At 39.7% G+C, this 20,993-nt stretch overlaps 1 protein-coding gene across 6 annotated transcripts in view; it reads right to left on the bottom strand.

Annotated features, from left to right (window-relative positions):
* The window catches only part of AHCYL2 (adenosylhomocysteinase like 2), a 164,078-nt gene extending 143,590 nt beyond the window's left edge, over positions 1-20,488 (bottom strand). For 2 of the 6 annotated variants that reach the window (XM_047694580.1, XM_047694581.1), the window contains exon 1: positions 20,041-20,486. In XM_047694580.1, the coding sequence (XP_047550536.1) occupies positions 20,041-20,403 (363 nt within the window). In that variant the 5' untranslated portion in view covers positions 20,404-20,486. Of the gene's footprint in view, positions 1-20,040 lie in introns of all 6 variants that reach the window. The other 4 variants (XM_047694586.1, XM_047694583.1, XM_047694584.1 and 1 more) reach the window with 4 other exon arrangements.
* Between the last annotated feature and the right edge of the window lie 505 nt (positions 20,489-20,993).

Raw genomic sequence — 20,993 nt, 5'->3', positions numbered from 1 at the left:
CTTTTGCATCCTCTTTGGGGATACTTCTTGCATCCACAGTTAAGCCATAAAAAAGGCTTGCTAGTTTGGAGTCACGCTGAAATAGGTACACCTTTGAAGAGGTGGACTTTTTATATCTAAAAGGATTTTTAGGGGCACCTGTCTGGCTCAGTTGATAGAACACATGGCTCACAGTCATGAGTTCAAGCCTATAAAAAATATTTTTAAAAAGAAAAGAATTTTTAGAGGGTACTCACCTTAAACAGTGTCCTAATGGTACCTACAGTTAGATCAGATTGGTAAAAGAAAAAAGAAAGAAAAAGGGTTGTATGACTGGTCTGAGAAGGAGAAACAAATACCAAAAAAACTCCCTTAAGATTAGGAGGTAAGGAGCATCTGGGTGGTTCAGTTGGTTTAAGCCGGTCAAGCATCTGACTCTTGGTTTTGGCTCAGGTCAGGATCCCAGGGTCATGAGATAGAGTTCTGCCTCTGGCTACGGTGCTCAGCACTGTAGAGAATCTCTCTACTCACAGCTTGAGAAGCTCTCTTCCTCTGCCCCTCCCACCTGCGCATGCACAGTGCTCTCTTTCTCTCTCTCTCACACACACAAATTAATAAATCTTTAAAACAAAAAAAAAAAGAGAGAGAGAGAGAGAGATTAGGAGGTAAGATCATACTCAGAGCAGGCTTTAGATTTATGCTAACTCAGATAGCCAAGAAATAGTGATAACAAAGGGCCCAGAAAATATACAGGCCTTTCCATGCTGAGCCCCTTGCAAATACATTTTGAATTTCCACAGCAAAAAAGTCATTAGATTGTTGTGTAGTTTGGGGTTTTTTTTTTTTTTAGATTTTATTTTATTTATTTGACAGAGAGAGAGAGAGAGAGATCACAAGTAGGCAGAGAGGCAGGCAGAGAGGGGGAAGCAGGCTCCCCTCTGAGCAGAGAGCCCGATGAGGGATCCCAGGACCCTGAGAACATGACCTGAGATGAAGGCAGAGGCTTAACCCACTCAGCCACCCAGGCGCCCCTATATTTGTCACATAGTTTTAAAATAAAGCAGGTGGACAGGGGTAGGTAGTAGAGCCTGGCTGGCTTGGTCAGTAGAGCATGTGACTCTTAATCTCAGGGCTGTGAATTCAAGTCCCAGGTTGGGTGCAGAGATTACTTTAAAAAATTAAAAATTTAAAAAAAAAAAAAGAGAGAGAGAGAAACATAATACTCACCCTAGATTACTGATAATAGGCAAACATTGCCCTGAATTCTATCAGTAGAGAAAACTGTCACATCCTTTCTCTACTGCCTTAGAAAGATAAATTCTCTACCCTATCTTCTCTAGGATCTGACAGCCAACTCTTTGAAATGCATACTTCCAAAGAGATAACTCTTGCCATCCATCCCAAAGGAAAAAAATTAAAGAGGCATTTTGTAAACAAATTGCTACTTGACTTGTTTTCAGAGTCCCTTGTCCAAAATTTAGTCCACAGCCTCCAAAAGATTATTTATCAAGGATGAATGAAGATCTTAAAAGTCTTCTCCACAAATAATGGTTTAAAAAAAAAAGCTTTTGTAATCATTGAGCAGGTAACCTTAACTTTTCCATCTGTCAGAAACATATTTGGAGTAAAAAATTAAAGTGGGTGCCTGGGTGGCTCATTCAGTTAAGCATCTGACTTTGGCTCAGGTCAGGATTGATGGTCCTGGGATGGAGCCCTGCGTCAGGCTCAGGCCCAGGGGGGACTCGGTTTCTTTGAGTCCTCCCCCCACTTGTGCGTGCATACTCCTGTGCTCACTCTCTCTCAAATAAATAGATAAAATCTTTTAAAAAATAATAGTAGGGGTGCCTGGGTGGCTCAGTGGGTTAAGCCTCTGCCTTCGACTCAGGTCATGATCCCAGAATCCTGGGATCGAGCCCCACATGGGGCTCTCTGCTCAGTGGAGAGCCTGCTTCCCCCACTCTCTCTGCCTGCTGCTCTGCCTACTTGTGATCTCTGTCAAATAAATAAATAAAATCTTTAAAAAATAAAAATAAAAAAATAATAGTAATAATAAGGTTAAAATGAGAATCAACTCTTACATAAATTGGTGAATTGTATATATGTATTTATACCTAAGTCATGACAAAGATTTAGAATGAAAGCTGTAACATTTCTATTTGCATTTCTCTGTATGTTTATGTATGTGTGTGTATATATATACGAATATGTTATATAAACATGTTATTTTTCTAACTCCCGATGCTATTAGCAAACTAATTTATAAAATCCTTTAAAGCAGTTCTAGTAAAGTTGGCCTAAAGATAAAAAAGTGCTTATATAAATTAAGTATTCCTAAAATTCTCGGAAGTACAGAAACTAATCTAAATGTTCTTTACAAGTTCATGTGATACAGACTAATCTTTGATAAAAAAGGCCAGTTTAAAATTTAGGTTCTATGTTCATGGATTATAACTCTCAACAGCAATTAAATGGGAATTCTCCCCAAAATAACCATAGATTTGACACAGTCCTTATCAAAACCTTGGCAAGGTTTTTTGTAAAAATTGACAAGCTTATCCTAAAATTTGTACGGAAATTTAAAAGGCCTAAGATAGTCAAAATGATTCCAAAAAAGAACAACAAAATAGGAGCATTCATATTATCCAATTCTAATACTTACTCTACAGCTACAGTAATCAAGAAGAGTACAGTATTTACATCAAGATAAACAAGCAGACCACTGGAACAGAATACAGTGCCCAGAAATAAACCCATACATCTACAGACAAATGATAGTCAACAATAGTGTCAAGCCAATTCAATAGCCAAAGGATAGTCTTCAGAAAAAGGTGCTGGGACAACCAGATATCTATATAAAGGAAAAAAGATTAGGTCCATTATCCCACCCCAGACCAAAAAAAAAAAAAAAAAAAATCGACTCACAGTGGATTACAGACCTAAATATAAAATCTGAAACTATAAAACTGCTAGAAGAACTCATAGGAGAGCACTTTTGTGCATGTGAGTTCACACCAAAAGCACCATCTATTTAAAAGGTAATAAACTGGACTTTATCAAAATTAAAACCATTAGCTCTTCAAAACCCATCATTAGGAAAATGAAAAGACAGGCCACAGACAAAGAGAAGATATTTGCAAATATATGGGGCTTGTATTCAGCATATAGAAAAAATTCCTACAACTTAAGAAGAAAACAGCCCAACTTAAAAATGGACAAATGCTCTGAATAGACAATTCACCAAAGATACACAAATGGCTAATAAAAAAACAAGATGCTCAACATCACCAGTCAGGGAGAAATGTAAACTAAAACCATAATAATATAGCACTACATAACCACTAAAATGGTTATAATAATAATAATAGTAAAAAAAAAATGCCAAATGTTGGCAAGAGTGTAGAGAAACTAAAATACTACTATATGGCTAGTATAATGTAATGTTATATGATCACTTCGGAAAAGTTCACCATTTTCTTAAAAAGTTAAACATAAACTTAATACATGACCCATCAATTCCACCTCTAGATATCTGTCCAAGAGAAATTAAAACTTATGTCCACACAAAGACTTATCCATGACTGTTCAGGGCAGCATTATTCAAAACAGCCAAAAGCTGGAAATAATCTAAAAAAATCTATCAACTAATAAAGTGATAAATAAAATGTATATCTATACAATGGAATGTCATTTGGCAGTAAAAAGGAAAAACTACCAGTATGTGAATGAACCTCAAAAATATTACCTTATATGAAAAAGCCAGAGACACAAAAGACTGTATATTGTATGATTCACTTATATGAAACTTCCAGAAAAGGCAAATGTATAAAGAAAGCAAATCAGTAAATACCTGGGGCAGAAAGTGGGAGCAGTGATTTACTGCAAATGGGCAACAGGGGTTTCTGGGAGAAACAGAACTGTTCCCAAAGTAGAGTGTAGTGTGATTTTAAAACTCTACCCATTTCATATTCATTAGGATGGTTATTATGATAAAGGAACAAGCAAGTGTTGTTGAGGATATAGAAAAATTAGAATGCTTGTACACTGCTAGTAATAATATAAAATGGGGCGCCTGCCTGGGTGGCTCAGTCAGTTGAGTGGCAAGCTCTTGATTTTGGCTCAGGTCATGATCTCAGGATCCTGGAATCAAACCCTGGAACAAGTTCCAGGCTCAGCAGGGAGTCTGTTTGAGGATTCTCTCTCTCTCTCTCTCTCCCTCTCTCTGCCTCTATCCCCCATTCACATGCTTTCTCTAGAATAAATAAATCTTTTAAAAAAATATGTATATATATAAAATGATGGGGTGCCTGGCTGGCTCAGTCAGAAGAACATGCAGCTCTTGATCTTGGGGTTTTGAGTTCAAGCCCTATGTTGGGTGTAGAGATTACTTAAATAAATAAACTTTATATATATATATATATATATATATATATATATATATTATATATATGTGTGTATGTGTATGTATGTATGTGTGTGTATATATATGTATATATACATATATAAATAAAATGATACAGCTGCTATGGAAAACAGTATAGCAGTTCCTCAAAAAATGAGAAATAGAATTGAAGCAGCAGACTCAAACAGATATTTGTATACTCATGTTTTTAACAGCATTATATATGACAGACAAAAGCAGTAAACAACCCAAGTGTTCTTCAACAGATGCGTGGAGAAAAAAAATGCTGTAAATACACACTGAAATATTATTCAACTTAAAAAAAAATCCTGACACATGCTACAACCTGGATGGACTTTGAAGATATCAGGCTAGGTGAAATTAGCCAGACGCAAAAGGACAAATACTAATTCCAATTGTATGAGGTACCTAGAGTAGTCAAATTCATAGAAAAAAAGTAGAATGGTAGTTGCTAGGGGCTGGGGGTGGAGGGGAATAAAGAGTTATTGTTTAAAAGGTATGAAGTTTCAATTTGGGAAGATAAAAAAATTCTAGAAATGGTACTGGTGATAGTTCCACAACAATGTGAATATACTTAATACTGTTAAATTATATACTTTCAAATGGTAAAATTTTTTTTAAAGATTTTATTTATTTATTTGACACAGAGAAAGAGATCACAAGTAGGCAGAGAGGCAGGCAGAGAGAGAGAGAGAGAGAGAGGAAGCAGGCCCCCTGCTGAGCAGAGAGCCCCATGCAGCTAGATCCCAGCACCCTGGGATCATGACCTGAGCCGAAGGCAGAGGCTTAACCCTCTGAGCCACCCAGGTGCCCCATAAATTTTATGTTTTATATGTATTTTTTACTATAGTGAAAAACACTCTGCAAATGTATTAACAGTCATTGGACTGCATGCAATTTACGATGGGTATATTTTATCCTATGTAAATTTTACCCAATAAAGCTGTTAAAAATTTAAAAATACATTCGGAGGAACTTACCCAAGCAAATATTTATTATAGATGTCTAGAATTAAAGAAAAAAAAAAGGTGTGGGATTGGTAAAGAAATCAACAAAGAGTACAATGAAACATAATACAGAACCCAGAAAGAAGAATGGATGATAGAGAAGACGTGACAGGAAGTGGCATTACGTATCAGGATAGGGAAAAGTTTCTAAAATAAGAATCAAAAAAGACAAACTATATGGAGGAAAAAATAGATCAATTTTATATTACATATTTTAACTTCTGTATAAGTCATAGTAAGTAAAAAAGACAAGCTACAGACCAGAGGATATCTGCAACACAAATATCTGATAAAGGATTAGAACAAATATATTAATAAAGAACTCTTAAAAATCAAGAAGAAAACCAGTGAGATCACAATAGAAAAAATGGTAAAAACACTAATATAGACATTTTATTTAAGATTTTATTTATTTATTTGAGAGACAGCAAGAGAGAGCACCAGTGAGCTGGGAAAGGGTGGGCGAGGGAAGGGAGAAGCCAAGCTCCCTGCTGAGCAGGAAGCCTGACCCAGGGGACGCAGGGCTCTATCTCAGGACCCCAGGATCACGACATGAGCCAAAGGCAGACGCTTAACCAACTGAGCCACCCAGGAATCCCCTTAGACATTTTACAGATAAGGAAATCCAAAAGGACTACAAACATATTAAAAGATGCTCGGTCTCACTAATATCCAAGGAAATACAAATTAAAACAGAGTACCATTTCACATACCACCAGACTGACAAAAATTAAATATCTAATAATACCACATATTATTGAGGATTCAGAAAACAAGTGTTAATAAAACCACTCTAGAAAGCAATTTGGGAATATCTGGTAAAGTTGGTATACCTTAAGCAATTTTGTTCATGGGATATATACTAGAGAAACTATCATATACATGATAAGGAAACATGATTTAAAGATGTTCACTCCAGCTCAAAAAAAGAGGAGGAACCATTAATAGGGAATGGGTAAACTGTGGTAGAGTCACACAATGAAGCACTACATAGTAGTTAACGACTCAACTAGAAAATCTACGTTTATCAGACCTTAAAACTCAAAATAAAGTTGAGTGAAAAAAGTAGGTTGCATAACAGTATCTGCTCTGTAGTACCATTTATGTTAAGTTTATAAACACACAAAACAATGCTATATATTGTTTATCAATATACAATTAATATTGGTAATATATAGCAAAGGTGTTAAAACATGAAGGGGAATAACCACAAAGTTTGGATAGCAGTTACGTCTATGATGGAGGCAGAGAAAAGAAGATAGGGAATAAATAGAGAAGGCATACAAAAGGCTCCTCAATTTTATCTACAATGTTTTAGGTCTTTAAAAGCATCTACAGAAAATTTTGCAAAATGCCAGCATTTGTTAAATTGAGCAGCGTGTACAATTTTCTCAGTACTCTTCCATATGCTTGAAAAAAATTTTAACAGGCTTTTGGTCAAATGAAAACATATACATGTACCAGACAGCAAGAGAAAAATATTTATCTTTTTGAAACCTACATTTGTAAAACTCTTCTAGCAACGTCTCTCTGGTGCCTAACACCCTTAGTGTGATAAAAAAAACTTTCCACTTTTTAGGCATAAACATGCTACACGTGTCAGAGTCTCCTTTTCCCTAACAAGATACTTCTCACAAAATGCTGCCCAAGGAACTAAAAACTCTGGGTTTGTTGATACCGGTGATCTCTTAATCAACCAACAATCAATGTGCCATCCTCAGCCAAAATCAGAATAGCTTAAAAATCTTTCAACTTACAACTAAATTACTCCCCCGAGTCATCCTTAAGTTTCATCACATGTCTTATGTAAACCTATACTATGAATGACCCAAGAGGTAAAAAGACTAAAATTACACCTCTTTCTAGTTTTAACATAATTTTCCCTCTCTGCCCTACATTCTTCAGTCCCACACACCTACAGAGGACTCAGTATGAGTCCTCCACATAGGTGCAGTATTTCTGGATCTTCCAATCCTGGGAAGATTTATGTGACTCAGTGACGAGAAGTGTGTTCATTAGTACCAAGGGGAACTGAACATGGAACTCTGCTTAACCAGCCATCTAGAATGCAAGCTCCTGAGAGAGAATAAGAGAAGAATGACTTTTCCATCCAAGCAGGATGAGTATATCAAATTGAAAATGATGTCCAGGAGCCTGGGTGGCTCAGTTGGTTAAGCAGCTGCCTTCGGCTCAGGTCATGATCCCAGCGTCCTGGGATCGAGTCCCACATCGGGCTCCTTGCTTGGCGGGGAGCCTGCTTCTCCCTCTGCCTCTGCCTGCCATTCTGTCCGCCTGTGCTCGCTCTCTCTCCCTCTCTCTCTGACAAATTAAAAAAAAAAAAAAAAAAAAAAAACTTAAAAAAAAGAAAGAAAATGATGTCCAGGAACAAGCAGTTCCAGAAACAGGAATTCAAATAAAACTGGCTTTGTGATATTCACTGTTCTTTTTTTTTTTTTAATTCACTGTTCTGTAGACCCAGTGGCAGTCAGTCTGTTTTTCCTTCACTTTCTGGCTCAGTTAAAAGTATCTTAAAGAGTATACTTGCCCCTTCTCCTCAAAAATATGGAAAAAACTATTAAAGTCTTATGAAAATCTGAGTTGCCAGCATTACTTGCTGGGTGTCTGTGTGTGAGTGTGTGCGTGTGTGTGTGTGTGTTAGGGGGTGGCCTCCAGGGTTTATGTGATCTGTGTGGGATATCTCTGTGGGTACCTGTAGGGAACTCTATGTATGCGGTCTCTCTGTAGGTGTGGGTATGGGTCTATGTGTGCGAAGGGTTTGGGTAAAGCGGTTTTGGAGGCTTCGGTTTTATGTGAAGGATCTGTGTATGTCTATCTTTGTGTATCTGTGCCTGTCTGTGGTTCTATGTCTCTAGCAAGTATTTTTTTTTAAAGGTTTTATTTATTTATTTGACAGGCAGAGATCACAAGTAGGCAGAGAGGCAGGCAGAGAGAGAGGAGGAAGCAGCTCCCTGCTGAGCAGAGAGCCTGATGCCGGGCTCCATCCCAGGACTCTGGGATCATGACCTGAGCCAGAGGCAGAGGCTTTAACCCACTGAGCCACCCAGACACCCCTCTAGCAAATATTTTATTACAAGTATTTTACTTTATTTTATTTTTTAAAGATTTTATTTATTTATTTGAAGAGAGAGACACACACACAGCAAGAGAGGGAATACAAGCAGTGGGAGTAGGAGAGGGAGAAGCGGGCTTTCCACCAAGCAGGGAACACGATGTGGGGCTGGATCCCAGGACCCTGGGATCATGACCTGAGCAGAAGACAGACACGTAATGACTGAGCTACCCAGGTACCCTATTACAAGTATTTTAATAAGCTTTAGTATACATTTCTATCCTTCAAAAAAAAACCCTGAAAGGATTTTCTTGCCTCTCTACAGTGAGGTTTCATATGAGAAGCATGAATAAGACCAACTGCTAAGCCAGTATTCTAAACAATGGGTTAAAAAAAACTAAGGTTCTGTTGGGTTTACATCAGTACAGACCCAGAGTTGCCCGAGATTGTGCATTCCTAACAAGTTCCCAGGGGATGCCAATTCTTCTGGTCACGGACCAGTTTGAATAGCAAGGATCTAAAGGATTCCAAACTTAATAAACTGTCCTTAACTATACTTCCCATGTACATCTCCCACAGTATCCTCTGACTGACATGTGTATCAGATCAGCTTGAGTGTTCTACATCTGACCACAAGTTAGAAGTTACCATTTTGTTTTGTATACAAATCTGTGAGTTTGGTTTGAATGAACCAGCCCTAAGAGGTGAACGACCTCTAAGTGTACTAAAAGTGTGAATTTTAGAACATGTAAAGTTGGAACATGGAAATTTCATAAAGGTTCTGCTACACTGTGAAACTTCTTAAGTAGGCAACCAACAACTTCTCCTAAGGTGATACACCTCAATGTCAGTACTGACCTCTCCTAACTACAACAATTACTGCTTCCAGTATTGCTTGTATCAAACCAGATAATATTTCTTTATTTTCATATCTGCATTCCCTACCCTCTCGTTGAGAACAAGAATGATATTTCACTGATTTAATAGTCCTATCACTCAGCAGTGTTTAGCACACAGTACATAAAAGGTCTTTGCACAAAAGAAGTTCACAACACATTACGAGATTATTAGAGAAGTATCCAGAAATAGTAAAGTTGCTTCCCTATTTTTTTTTTAAGATTTTATTTATTTATTTATTTGACACAGAGAGAAAGAGAGAGAGAACAAGCAGGCAAAGCAGAAGGCAGAGGGAGAGGGAGAAGCAGGCTCTCCACGGAGCAGGGAGCCCAATGTGGGACTCAATCCCAGGACAGATCCTAGGATCATGACCTGAGCCAAAGGCAGCTGCTTAACTGACTGAGCCACCCAGGCACCCCATTTGTTCCGTATTTCTATAATATAGTCCAGCAAAGGCCTTAAAAAGGAAATAGCATTAGACCCATCATCTTTTCTCCCTTACAGAAACAATAGATATGAATGTAGTAAAAATTCCTATTCCATTTCTCTCTCCCAAAGCAGAGTCACCCAAGACTAGACTCCATGTCAAGCTTTATCCAATAATTTTACTGAAAAAGACACCTTATTTACCTGCTAGGAAAAGAAGTCTTTCTTCAACCTAAAGGAGGTAATATTCACTTTGAAAGGTAGAAGCAAAAAAAGAAAGAAAAAAAAATGAAATGTAGATGCACACAATTGTGGAATCGGGGCAAAATTTTTTCTTCCTACAGTCTCATTATATGTACTCAATTCCTGGCAATGCCTTATAAAAAATAAGGTCTCATTTTGAAAAAGAACCACACATTTCTCCAACTTAGCATAACTGCAGAAGGTAAGTTCCTCTGTAGACCACTGCAGAATAGAATGTATATTTGAGATATCACTGAGGCTCCAATTTCTATCAAAGCATAAATTTAGACCCACTAAACAATAATAAACATTTATAATTATGTTTGCTTATAAACAACAAATAAAATTTGCTACAATAGCAAGTACTTCTACGAATAACTCATTATAAGCACTTAGTAAGTACGGCCAGGATGGCAATTTTTAGTGTCATTCTTGAGTTAAATAGTCTTTAATCAAAAGTTACATCTATATGTCCAACTAAAAGCAACGAAATAAAAACAGCGGAGAAGTTAAAGAAAAAGAAATAGAAAACAAACCTGAAAAAGTAAAATATTAAATTTTATTTGGGGACAAATAGAGCTATCTTATATCACAAATAGTCCCTATCTTACATTATGAACAAAAATGAACTCCAGTCTATTCCAGATGGGCTGAGGACCAAGATGTAATAAACACATCCATAAAAACAGTTGAAGAAAATATAAAACAATTTGTTTATAAACCTGGGGTAGAAAAGGCCATTCTAAGACACAAAATGTTTAAGCCATGAAGAAAAACATTTCCCAATCTGACTACAAAAAAACTTTTAAAATTATAAACAAAGTGACAAGTCAGTAAGAAATAAAATAGAAAAAAATCTACAGAAGAGTAAAGAATTCCTACAAGCTGACATTGAAAACAGAAGTCAGTAGGAAGGCAGAGATTATCTATTTTGTTCATTGCTGTATCCCTAGCATTTGGAACACAGTAGTCACTCAATAAATACTGTTAAGTAAGAAAAACACTAATAAAAAAACAGTAACAACTTTCCTCATAAAAGACATAAAAATATCTTGTGGTTGGTAAAGATGTGGTGAAAGGGTTGCCTTGTTTATAGTTAGTTAATGTGTAAAACGGTACCACATTTTTGAAGGCAACATGACATGCATTAAGTTTAAAATATGGATTATCGGGGAGAGGGGGTGGTGGGATGGGTAAGCCTGGTGGCGGTATTAAGGAGGGTACATATCGCATGGAGCACTGGGTGTGGTGCATAAACAACGAATTTTGGAATACTGAAAAAATAAAATATAAAAATAATAATAATAAAATAGAGTAAAATATGGATTATCTTTCAACTCCAGAATTCTGCTTTTAGGTATCTACCCTAGAAAAACACTTACTATACAGGTACACACATACGCACACACGCACACACACACACATGAATACAGGTAGTTACAACAGCACTGTCTATAAAGGAAAAAAAATCAAGTTAAACATGCATCAACAGAAGAGTGATTTAATAAACAACAATGGTATGGACTTTGGAAATTAATTCAGTGTCAAAAAGACTAAGATAGGGGTGCCTGGGTGGCTCAGTAGGTTAAGCCTCTGCCTTCAGCTCGGGTCATGATCTCAGGGTCCTAGGACTGAGCCCCACATCCAGCCCTCTGCTCGGCAGGGAGCCTACTTCCCCCTCTCTCTCTGCCTGCTTCTCTGCCTACTTGTGATCTCTCTCTGTCAAATAAATAAATAAAATCTTAAAAAAAAATAAAAAAGACTAAGATCTATATATATTGATATGGGAAGAGCTCCAAGTGGAAAAAAAAAAATCCTGCAAATATATAGTATACTTTTATTTATAGGCAAGTTATTATAAAACTACAAATTTCTCTATGTGCAAATAAGAATGTAAAGTAAAAAAAAAAAAAATCAAGAAAGATTAATTGAGGGGCGCCTGGGTGGCTCAGTGGGTTAAGCCTCTGTCTTGGACTCGAGCCCTGATCCCAGGGTCCTGGGATCAAGCCCTGCATCGCATCAGGCTCTCTGCTCAGCGGGGAGCCTGCTTCCCTTCCTCTCTCTCTGCCTGCCTCTCTGCCTACTTGTGATCTCTGTCTGTCAAATAAATAAATAAAATCTTAAAAAAAAAAAAAAAGAAAAGATTAATTGATGGATAGCAGAAGTCACCTGTGGAGAGGGCAATGAGACTGGCTGAGGACCAAGGAAGGACTTCTGCTTTATTAAACGAAATTATTTTATAAGAAAATATTCAGGCATGACTTGTGCAACTAAAAACAATTTTTTAAAGGAAAATTATAATGTAAACACCATTTAACTGATACGAAGAAAACAAGAACATATTTTAGGGATTAGACAAAAAAGACAAAAATACCATTTTGGACACATTAATTTTGAAGTCCAACTGTAAGCAGGCAGTTGGGCACACATAAGATTGGCATTTGTAAGAGGCTTCTTAGCTAAACAAATAATCTGGGGAGTTGTTGGGATATAGATGACACTTAAAGGCATAGGAATGGTGTAGATGACTTAGGGAGAAAACACAATGGAAGAGCAGACAGCTCAGGATCAAGGAGAAAGAGCCAACAAAGGAGACTGAGAAGGAGTGGCCAGAAAAATAGGAAAACTAATAAAGAGGTGTGTCATGGAAGCAAGAGAGGAAAATGTCTGGGTGAGAAGTTGGTATCAAATGCTACCAAGGTCTTGACGAGGTCTGAAAAAACAGACTGCCATGTTTCCCAAACTGATGGGACATTAGCAATGTTAGCAAGAGGATTTTGTTCTGGCCAGAGCATTAAGGTGGGAGTGAGTTAAAGAGCTTGTGGAAAGAAAAAAATGTACATAGTGTGTGCTGAAAACTCCTTTAATAAGCTTAGCTATGAAAGAGAGTAGAAAGTTAGGATAGAAGCAGAAGGGAGATATGGGGGTTAGAGGATGGGGTTTGCAAAATGGGAGATTAAATCAAGTTGGAATACTGTAGGAACAGCTTTAGTAGAAAGAGAAAATAACCAAAGGAAGAAGTTCTTTAAGACAAAAGAATGTGATTAGAGCACCTGTAGAGAGATAGGCCTCTGACAGATGCGAAGGAGAAAAAGACGAGCCCTAGATGCAGGTAGATTTGTCGATTTGGGAGGTATAGAGATGAAGAATTCCCTTTTGGTGGCTCCTGTTTTTATACTAAAGTATAAGGTACACCACTGGTTTAAAAAGAACACGTGAGAGATGAGAAATCAAGACAGTATGAAACACTCATTTGCAGTGGGTAGGAAAGTAAACTTACTAGAGAAATGAATAATATTGTTAGGCAATGTTGATTATGCACATGAGGTTGACAATTATGAATCCAGTGACATCATTCTGCCTGGTTTTCTGATTTTCTCTAGCAACTCTCAGCTCCATTGTTCAGCTCTCAGGGTGGAGAACATGCTTCAGGGCCACAGAGCTAAAAAACAGCACCCAAAATCATACACAGAATGGGGTTGGCAAAGACATGATCGCTAATGTTAAACAGGAGATGCTGAGGCTTGGGTTACACCATTATAGTTCTGAATACCAGGTGTCACACTAACGATTCCTCCACTATTGCCCCCGTAACTTGATCTTGCTGCTAGAGGCTGATGCTATTTGGGGCTTTACTGATAATGGAAAGGAAAGTTGGAGAGGACTTGGTGAAGAGATCTGGGGGAACTCGATCAGCTAAGAGGAAGAGGAAAGTGGTAAGGGAATGAGTATTAGAAGATAATGGATAACCGGACGTCAGATAGTAAATAAGGTAAACAGAGATGTGAGGGATGGTGGTTTGGGCCTTCTCCCTGAGGACTGTAGATTCTGAAATCCAAAAGGTTGCAGAGTGGTCTTCGCAGCAGCCTAGGTGCAGGAGCTTAAGCAGATTTCACATGGGAATCTGGTCAGAGATGGAGGGGCTGGCAGTGTGGCAAAGCCTCCCACTGTTGCTATGGGCAATGTTTCATCTCACTAACCCCAAAGGCATCACAGACTGGCAAAGACTCAAGCAAGTTAATTATTCTCTTTGAGCCTATATTTTCTCATCTGTAAAATAAAGAGAATAATATTTATCTGATAAAGTTGTTATGAGGATTAAATGAGAAAAGACATCTATCTGGCAGAGAATAAGCATTCAGTAAATGGCAGCCGTAAGTGAAGAGTCATAACTGAAGCGAAGAGAAGAGCATCCAGGAAAAGGCAGTTAACAGTACCAAAGCTGTTAGAGTGATGCACAGGGTTTACATGGAGCTCTGCAGGAGATAAGCTTATAGGGAAGATGAAGTCCGTTTTAGCCTCAGGTTACTCAACTCTCAATGACAGCTCTGCAGTATTCAGAAAGGCTATAAGGAAAAGCCTAATTTATGGTCAACCAGCTCTAGAACCTCTGTGCCCTACCTTAACACAGGTTCTGAGCTTAGAAAAACCAAGTGCCCCAAACCAATATATTTCTACTGATAGAACCTTTAAGAATAGGAAATCACTAGCTTATTAATGCTGTACGAGTGTCCAGTGTCCAAGAAGAAAATGGCTAACTGAATTGTTGCAGGATATAGTTGGGGAACAGGGGACTAAAAATCATAGATATCATGTCTTAAGTTATTTAATTTAATCAAAATACTTTTAGGCTCAGAAGTGTAACAGAAGAAATTTCCGTCTACCACTTTTTCCTCTGCTTTGCTCGAACTCTCAGGCCACAGGTCATTCAGACTATAAAAAGCTCCTACAAATTCCACAGAAACCCGATCAAGCTTACTTGGGTAAGCTTTTATTGGGTAAATGGAATTTCAGCTCCTCTAACTGTGCATACCACCTGAACATGATGGCAGAGTGATGGATCAGGGCAACTGTCAGGACTGTTCTCCCACCCGCCTCAGTTGTACTTCTCTCTCAATTATTTTAACAAAGGCTACCATGAGAGAAATGGCTTATTCTTTATAAACTCAACTCGACAAGGAGCCTAAATAAAATTTTCAATAAATCTTTTTTTCCCCTTTTATTGCGGGATAGAGAAACTTTTTCTGTAAAAACAAAAAAAAAAAAACAAAATTCATTCTCCCTTCTTCACGAATTATCCATTTCTTCAATTAACTGGACAAGACATCAAATACACAACTGCAACTTCAACTCTGACCAACATCCCAAAACACCTCCTAATGTTCAATCTTTCCCAGGCCTGAGGAGAATAGAAGTCACAAATTATACTAATCCAAAATATGGGCTACTTTCCCAGAAAAGTCATAAATGTTCAAATATATGGTTAAGACCATTTAACAGCTCAACAAATAAAAAGAAACTGCCTGTTAGTGAAATAACAAAAACATCCACAAAAAGTATACAAATTAGCTAAGATTTTAAAAATTCAATCTGAGCTTTGGAACAGGGAAATGAAACTTCAAATGAAAAGCAAAAGAGTCTGGGCTTTGGAGTCAAACAGATTAGAGTTCTGTTAGCTACATCACATTACTGAATGTGTAACCTTAAGACAAATTCCTTAATTCCGAAACTCTTGTTTCCTCAATAAAACAAAGAGAACACCACCTATCTCTGAGAGCTCTTACAAGGATTAAGTAAAATAGTGCATGCAAGGTTCTAACACAGTGCCTGGTATATAACCGGAATACATAACAATGTACTACTCCTAATTTTCAAAAGGCTTAATCAGAGACTCATTCATAAAGAAAGCAGGACTTAACAGGAAAAAACTTGTTAGCTGGACAGAGCAGAAGAGCATATTCTTAGGTCCTTCAGATTTATTTATAACTTTAAAAATAAGAATACATTTTTGGGGCGCCTGGGTGGCTCAGTGGTTAAAGCCTCTGCCTTCAGCTCGGGTCATGATCTCAGGGTCCTAGGATGGAGTCCCGCATCGGGCTCTCTGCTCAGCAGGGAGCCTGCCTCCTCCTCCTCTCTCTCTCTGCCTGCCTCTCTGCCTACTCGTGATCTGTCTGTCAAATAAATTTAAAAAAAAAAAATCTTTTAAAAAAAAATTAAAAATAAAAATAAGAATACATTTTTTTAAAAAAATAAGGATAAATTTATCAGAGTGTCAGTAAATTATTGATGTGGAAATGCATCATTGATCTTGGAACACTTTTTTATATATAAGATACTCTTCTTCCTTATAATTTTACAATTTTTTTTTCCATGTCCTATTCCTAGAACTCTGACTCAGACCCTCTTCACTTTGGTTTTGGAGCAACCTAAACCTTAGGCCAGACAAGCATACCTTAGAGTTCAATAAGTATTCTGAAAGATTCTGGGCAAAGACCAGAATCCTGCATCTAAAAATTTAGAAAGAATCAGTGTGGTGTAATAAAAAGGACATGGGCTTTGGAAATAGGTAAAGGTTTAAAACAGATTTGAGTCCTATCTCTGCAACTTACTAGATACACAACCTTGGGCAAGGCACTTTATCTCTCAGGACCTCATATCTTTATCTGTAACATGGAGATAATGCCACCTATATCTCAATGTGTTGTTGTCAAAATTAGAAAAATGCATATAATAATTCCTGGAATAGAAAAGGCCAATGAATGGTAAATCATATTCAGATCAATCTGCCAACTGTCTTACTGAACATTTTGTAAGGCTGTACTTTCCTAACTGGCAAAAGGAGTCATACTGTTCCCACATTCCCATGCCTATAACCAAAAGGTTCCATTTTAGTAATCTATAATTAACCAAATCAAGAGCTTAAAGAATTCAGGGCAAGAAAGAACTAACATGGCTCAACTCATTCTCTGCTGACAGAAACAAATCCAGTGTAAAGTGGATACGTTTGCCAAAAAAAAAAAAGTCTGCTTGAACATGATCATTACCAATACTGATGTAAGCACGAACCTGCAGTTCTTGGGCTTGCAACCTTACTGTCAGAAAGTTTGAACTCTCCTGAAATAAATCCTCGCATGCCTTATTTTCCTTGCTGTGCTATGACACTCTTACTAACCCACTTTTAAGAACACAGGAAAGAGGGGCGCCTGGGTGGCTCAGTGGGTTAAGCCGCTGCCTTCGGCTCAGATCATGATCTCAGGGTCCTGGGATCAAGCCCCGCATCCAGCTCTCTGCTCAGCAGAGAGCCTGCTTCCTCCTCTCTCTCTGCCTGCCTCTCTGCCTGCCTCTCTGCCTGCTTGTGATCTCTCTCTGTCAAAAAAAAAAAAAAAAAAAAAAAAAATCTTTAAAAAAAAAAAAAAGAACACAGGAAAGAAATCCTCTCAACTATTACTACTGCATTCACTTGGAATTTATCTTTCTATTTCACAAATCACTGCTTACAGAGATTTTTGGTTGGGTTCACTTGATAAGAGCTTATAAAGAAAGACATTAATACAAATTTATGATAGCCACCATGACAAGATCTGGTCCCCATAGCACCACAAGTTACAAGATGGAGGCAGGAGCCAAAGATGTGACTAAGTAACCTGCATACCATATGTTCATTCTTATTAACTACTGCACTTGGGAATTCTGGCTCTTATAAAAAGTTTATTTCCCTTGTGTGGCTAAGCAGAGTAACAGAAGAAAACTGATGACAAATACATGAATAGTGCAAGGGAAACCATCAACAAAAAATGTGACTTAAGATAAATAAGCTTGTATGTGACAGTTACAAAGTAAAAGCAGTAGTTACCAATTACACAGCCGAAGGCAGCTATTTCAAGCCCCAGTTCTCCCAGTCCCTCCCTACAGTAAAAGCAGAAGGGTGTCAAGGTCATAATGATTATTTAAATAAATAATCTAAGAATCAAGAAAGACTCAACAAATCAAAATGTCACACTGCAGTCCCTTAGTGAGGTGACTTTCAACCGGGGGGAAGAAGGGCAGTCTCTTGCACTTATTTTAATTGAGTCAATTCAATATCAAGAAAGTTAAAGATTCTGTCCCCAAAATGGAGCTCAGCAATGCCTCTAGTTGTGTCATACAGCTGTATCTTTGCCCAGAGCTTCAACTGTTTAACTTCAGCAAAAGTTGTTTTCTGGTTGCAATTAACATTGTAAGGCAAGCTCAGCCCTGTCTTCCATAGCCTTGAGGCTGCTGAGTAAATCTAGAATCATGGAACCTACATTCTGATGTTGGATAAACAGGAAGAAGGTGGTTCTTGACAAGGAAAATGGTCAAGAAGCACATCTAGATTTAAGAAAAAACAGACTGATAGGCTGGCCTGTAATTTTTTTTTAACTTCTTTGTATAGAATCTATTGAATAGGGCATACCTTTCAGGAGAGGTCACAAGGGCATGCACTTAAATCATGATGGGAGGACAAATAAAAGAAAATCATCCTTAATAATAATAGCTACCATCCCTTAAGCCCCTAGCATATGAGCCAAGTTCAATGCTAAAGTCCTTTACAAATATTTCTAATCCTCAATCATTATTAATATCCTCATTTTATACAAGCAGAAATTAAGACTCAAAAGAATTCAGAAATGGCTAGTTAGTGAAGATACTAGTATTGAAACCCAGGTCTGCCTGACTGTAAACCCCATGCCCTAAAAGTAATTTGTTAAACTCTATTATCCTCAAGAGATCTAATCAAATTACAGATTTCACACGAAAAGATCCCTAATCACAGGAAAAAGATTAGGCCAAAGTTATAAAGCAACTCAACCAGTCAGAAATGTTTCAGATTTCAGGACACATATCTAGGTACTACCAGCCCCTAGAACTTGTGCTGCCTCCTACAACTCCTCCCCAACCCCAGAGGAGTTTCCTACTGCAAATGACATGGACACTGTCCTAAAGCATAATTAAACAAATTCCTTTAGTCTTGCATCTGACATCACCTATCTCCTACATCTAGGGAATTAGAATGAAAGGGTTATGTCCTTTACACCTTAATCATGAGACGATTACAACAAAAGTTAGGCTGAATCCAGAGTTCCAATTCAGCTGGGTCTTACACAGTGAAACCATCAGAGACTTCACATCACTCTACTGCTGTTCTGACAAAGCAATTAAAAACCATACACAACAATTAAAAAAAAACATAAATCACTATGTTCATATTATGTCTTGGAAATTAAGAGCCATAAATCCCTCTTTTTACAATCCGTCTTTGTCTTCTCCAACATTTGCCCCCTTTTTCCTGTGATTTGGCTGTCGAGAGGAGAGACACACCACGGATGGCAACTGTAAGGGTAATACTGGAGTATCACACATCTAAACTCACTTCTTGGTGTTCTCAGACTATACTGGCTCTTCAGAGCTGTGTCTGGAAGAAGCTAAAGAATGAGACAGCCTCACAATGACTGCCTTTCCCCAAAGTAGAAGCGTTTCTTCCTAACACTTCCAGATCATAATAAAGGAACCAATGAAACAATCATTCTCTCCGCAGTCTAATAATCCTGCTGGCCAACTACTAAGCAGAGGGGACGAATCTCGGAAGAGAAAAGAGTGTAAGAGACTCTCTCCATTCAGAGAAGATGCAAGGATACTGCAGCATCTGGAACGAAGGGCACAGCATCAGTACTGCTCTACGGAAGCGGTTGGCCACAGAAAGGCAGAAAGTCATCATCTGTACAGAAACCAGGCGACAGGATTTCAATGCGAGGTTAACTACTGCTTACTCGTTCTCTAAATAGAAAAGATGTGTCCACCCTTATTGCTGGGTGAACTCTCAGAAGCCGTAAGGTTTATCTATACCATCAGGGTCTTCTCCCTGAATAGTCTGGAATATAACACATGGGAGTGTGCTGGGTGCGGGGGCGAAGGATAGTATTAGGTGCCTCCCCTCCCCTGCCTATTCCAAGTAGTAGCGGAGAGCGCTACCTCCATGTTACTCATCGCGAAGTACGGCCGTGCCACCGGGAGTCTTCGTTCCCCAGCACCGGGGGCAGGTGAGGGGATCTGTGAGAGCGCGGATCTGAGGGGAAAGGGGCTCTCTCGGCTAGTACGATCGGAAGAGAGGGCGTGGAGGGTGGTGCTGCCATGCCGCGAGGATCTGCGGTTCCCCTCCCTCCTCCCTCTCTCCGCGAGAGGCAGCCCGGCCCCAATACCTTCTTGACTGTGCGCGGCGCCTCGGTGACGGTGCCGTCGGGGCTAACCAGGGCCTCGCCGCCGTCGCGGTGCCGCTGGTGCTGGTGATGAGGGTCGCTCCGCTTCATGGCCGACGCCTGAGGCACTTTCCCGGCGGCAGGGCTGAGAGCGGCGGCGGGCCCCGAGCCCGGGCCGGGGGCCGGGGGCCGCTCCGCGGCGGGAGCTGGAGCCTCAGGGTCCCCGCCGCCTGCCGGGGGGGCCATGGCGCTCACAGCCGCGGTGCTCAGTCCCAGTTGCGGCTCCGCCTCGGAGGGGCTCAGGTCCTTCAGCTCCACCTCAGGTACCTTCGCGGCAGCCGCTACTGACACGACCTGCACCGACATCACCGCCTCTACTGCAACCGCCGGCTCAGACTCCAGCTCCGGCTCCCGCTCGGCCCCGCCTCCCACCTCCCTTCCCCTTCCCTCCCCCATTCCCCCACTCCTCCCCTCCATCGCCTCCGCTCCCACCCCCTTCCTCCGCCCGCCCGCCAGCCAGCCAGCCCCGGCCTCTCCCGCCCCACCCCGCCCGGCCCCGCCCCGCCCCGGCCTGGCCAGGCTCAGCTCGCGCGCGAGGCGCCACGGAACCTGTAGTGCGCTTGCTCCGGGCAGCACGCGGCCAGAAGACTGTGGGACCTCAGCCCCCGACCTACACTGCGAGCCGGCGGGGGCGGGGCCCGCGATGTCTCCTGGGAGCCGTAGTCCCAGTGGCCCTGCTTCTGGCTAGTGGGATTCTGTAAGAGAGATGGAGCTCTAGCACCCGCGACTAACGGAATGGAAAGGAGTGAGATTACATGACACGACGTAAAGGATGAGGAAGAAAGTCTCCTCAGGAGCTGCGGCTTCCGGGAAAGGAAAGCCAGGAACCCTAGGGTTGGAAAGGTGGTGGGGAAGAGGAATGACTCCCTACCCTGACAGCCAAGAATTTCCTCCGG

The sequence above is a fragment of the Lutra lutra genome, chromosome 11 (genome assembly GCF_902655055.1).
Source record: "Lutra lutra chromosome 11, mLutLut1.2, whole genome shotgun sequence".
Lineage (NCBI taxonomy): Eukaryota > Metazoa > Chordata > Mammalia > Carnivora > Mustelidae > Lutra > Lutra lutra.
Note: the sequence above shows the minus strand (reverse complement) of the source record. Positions and strands in the feature narration are given on the sequence as shown.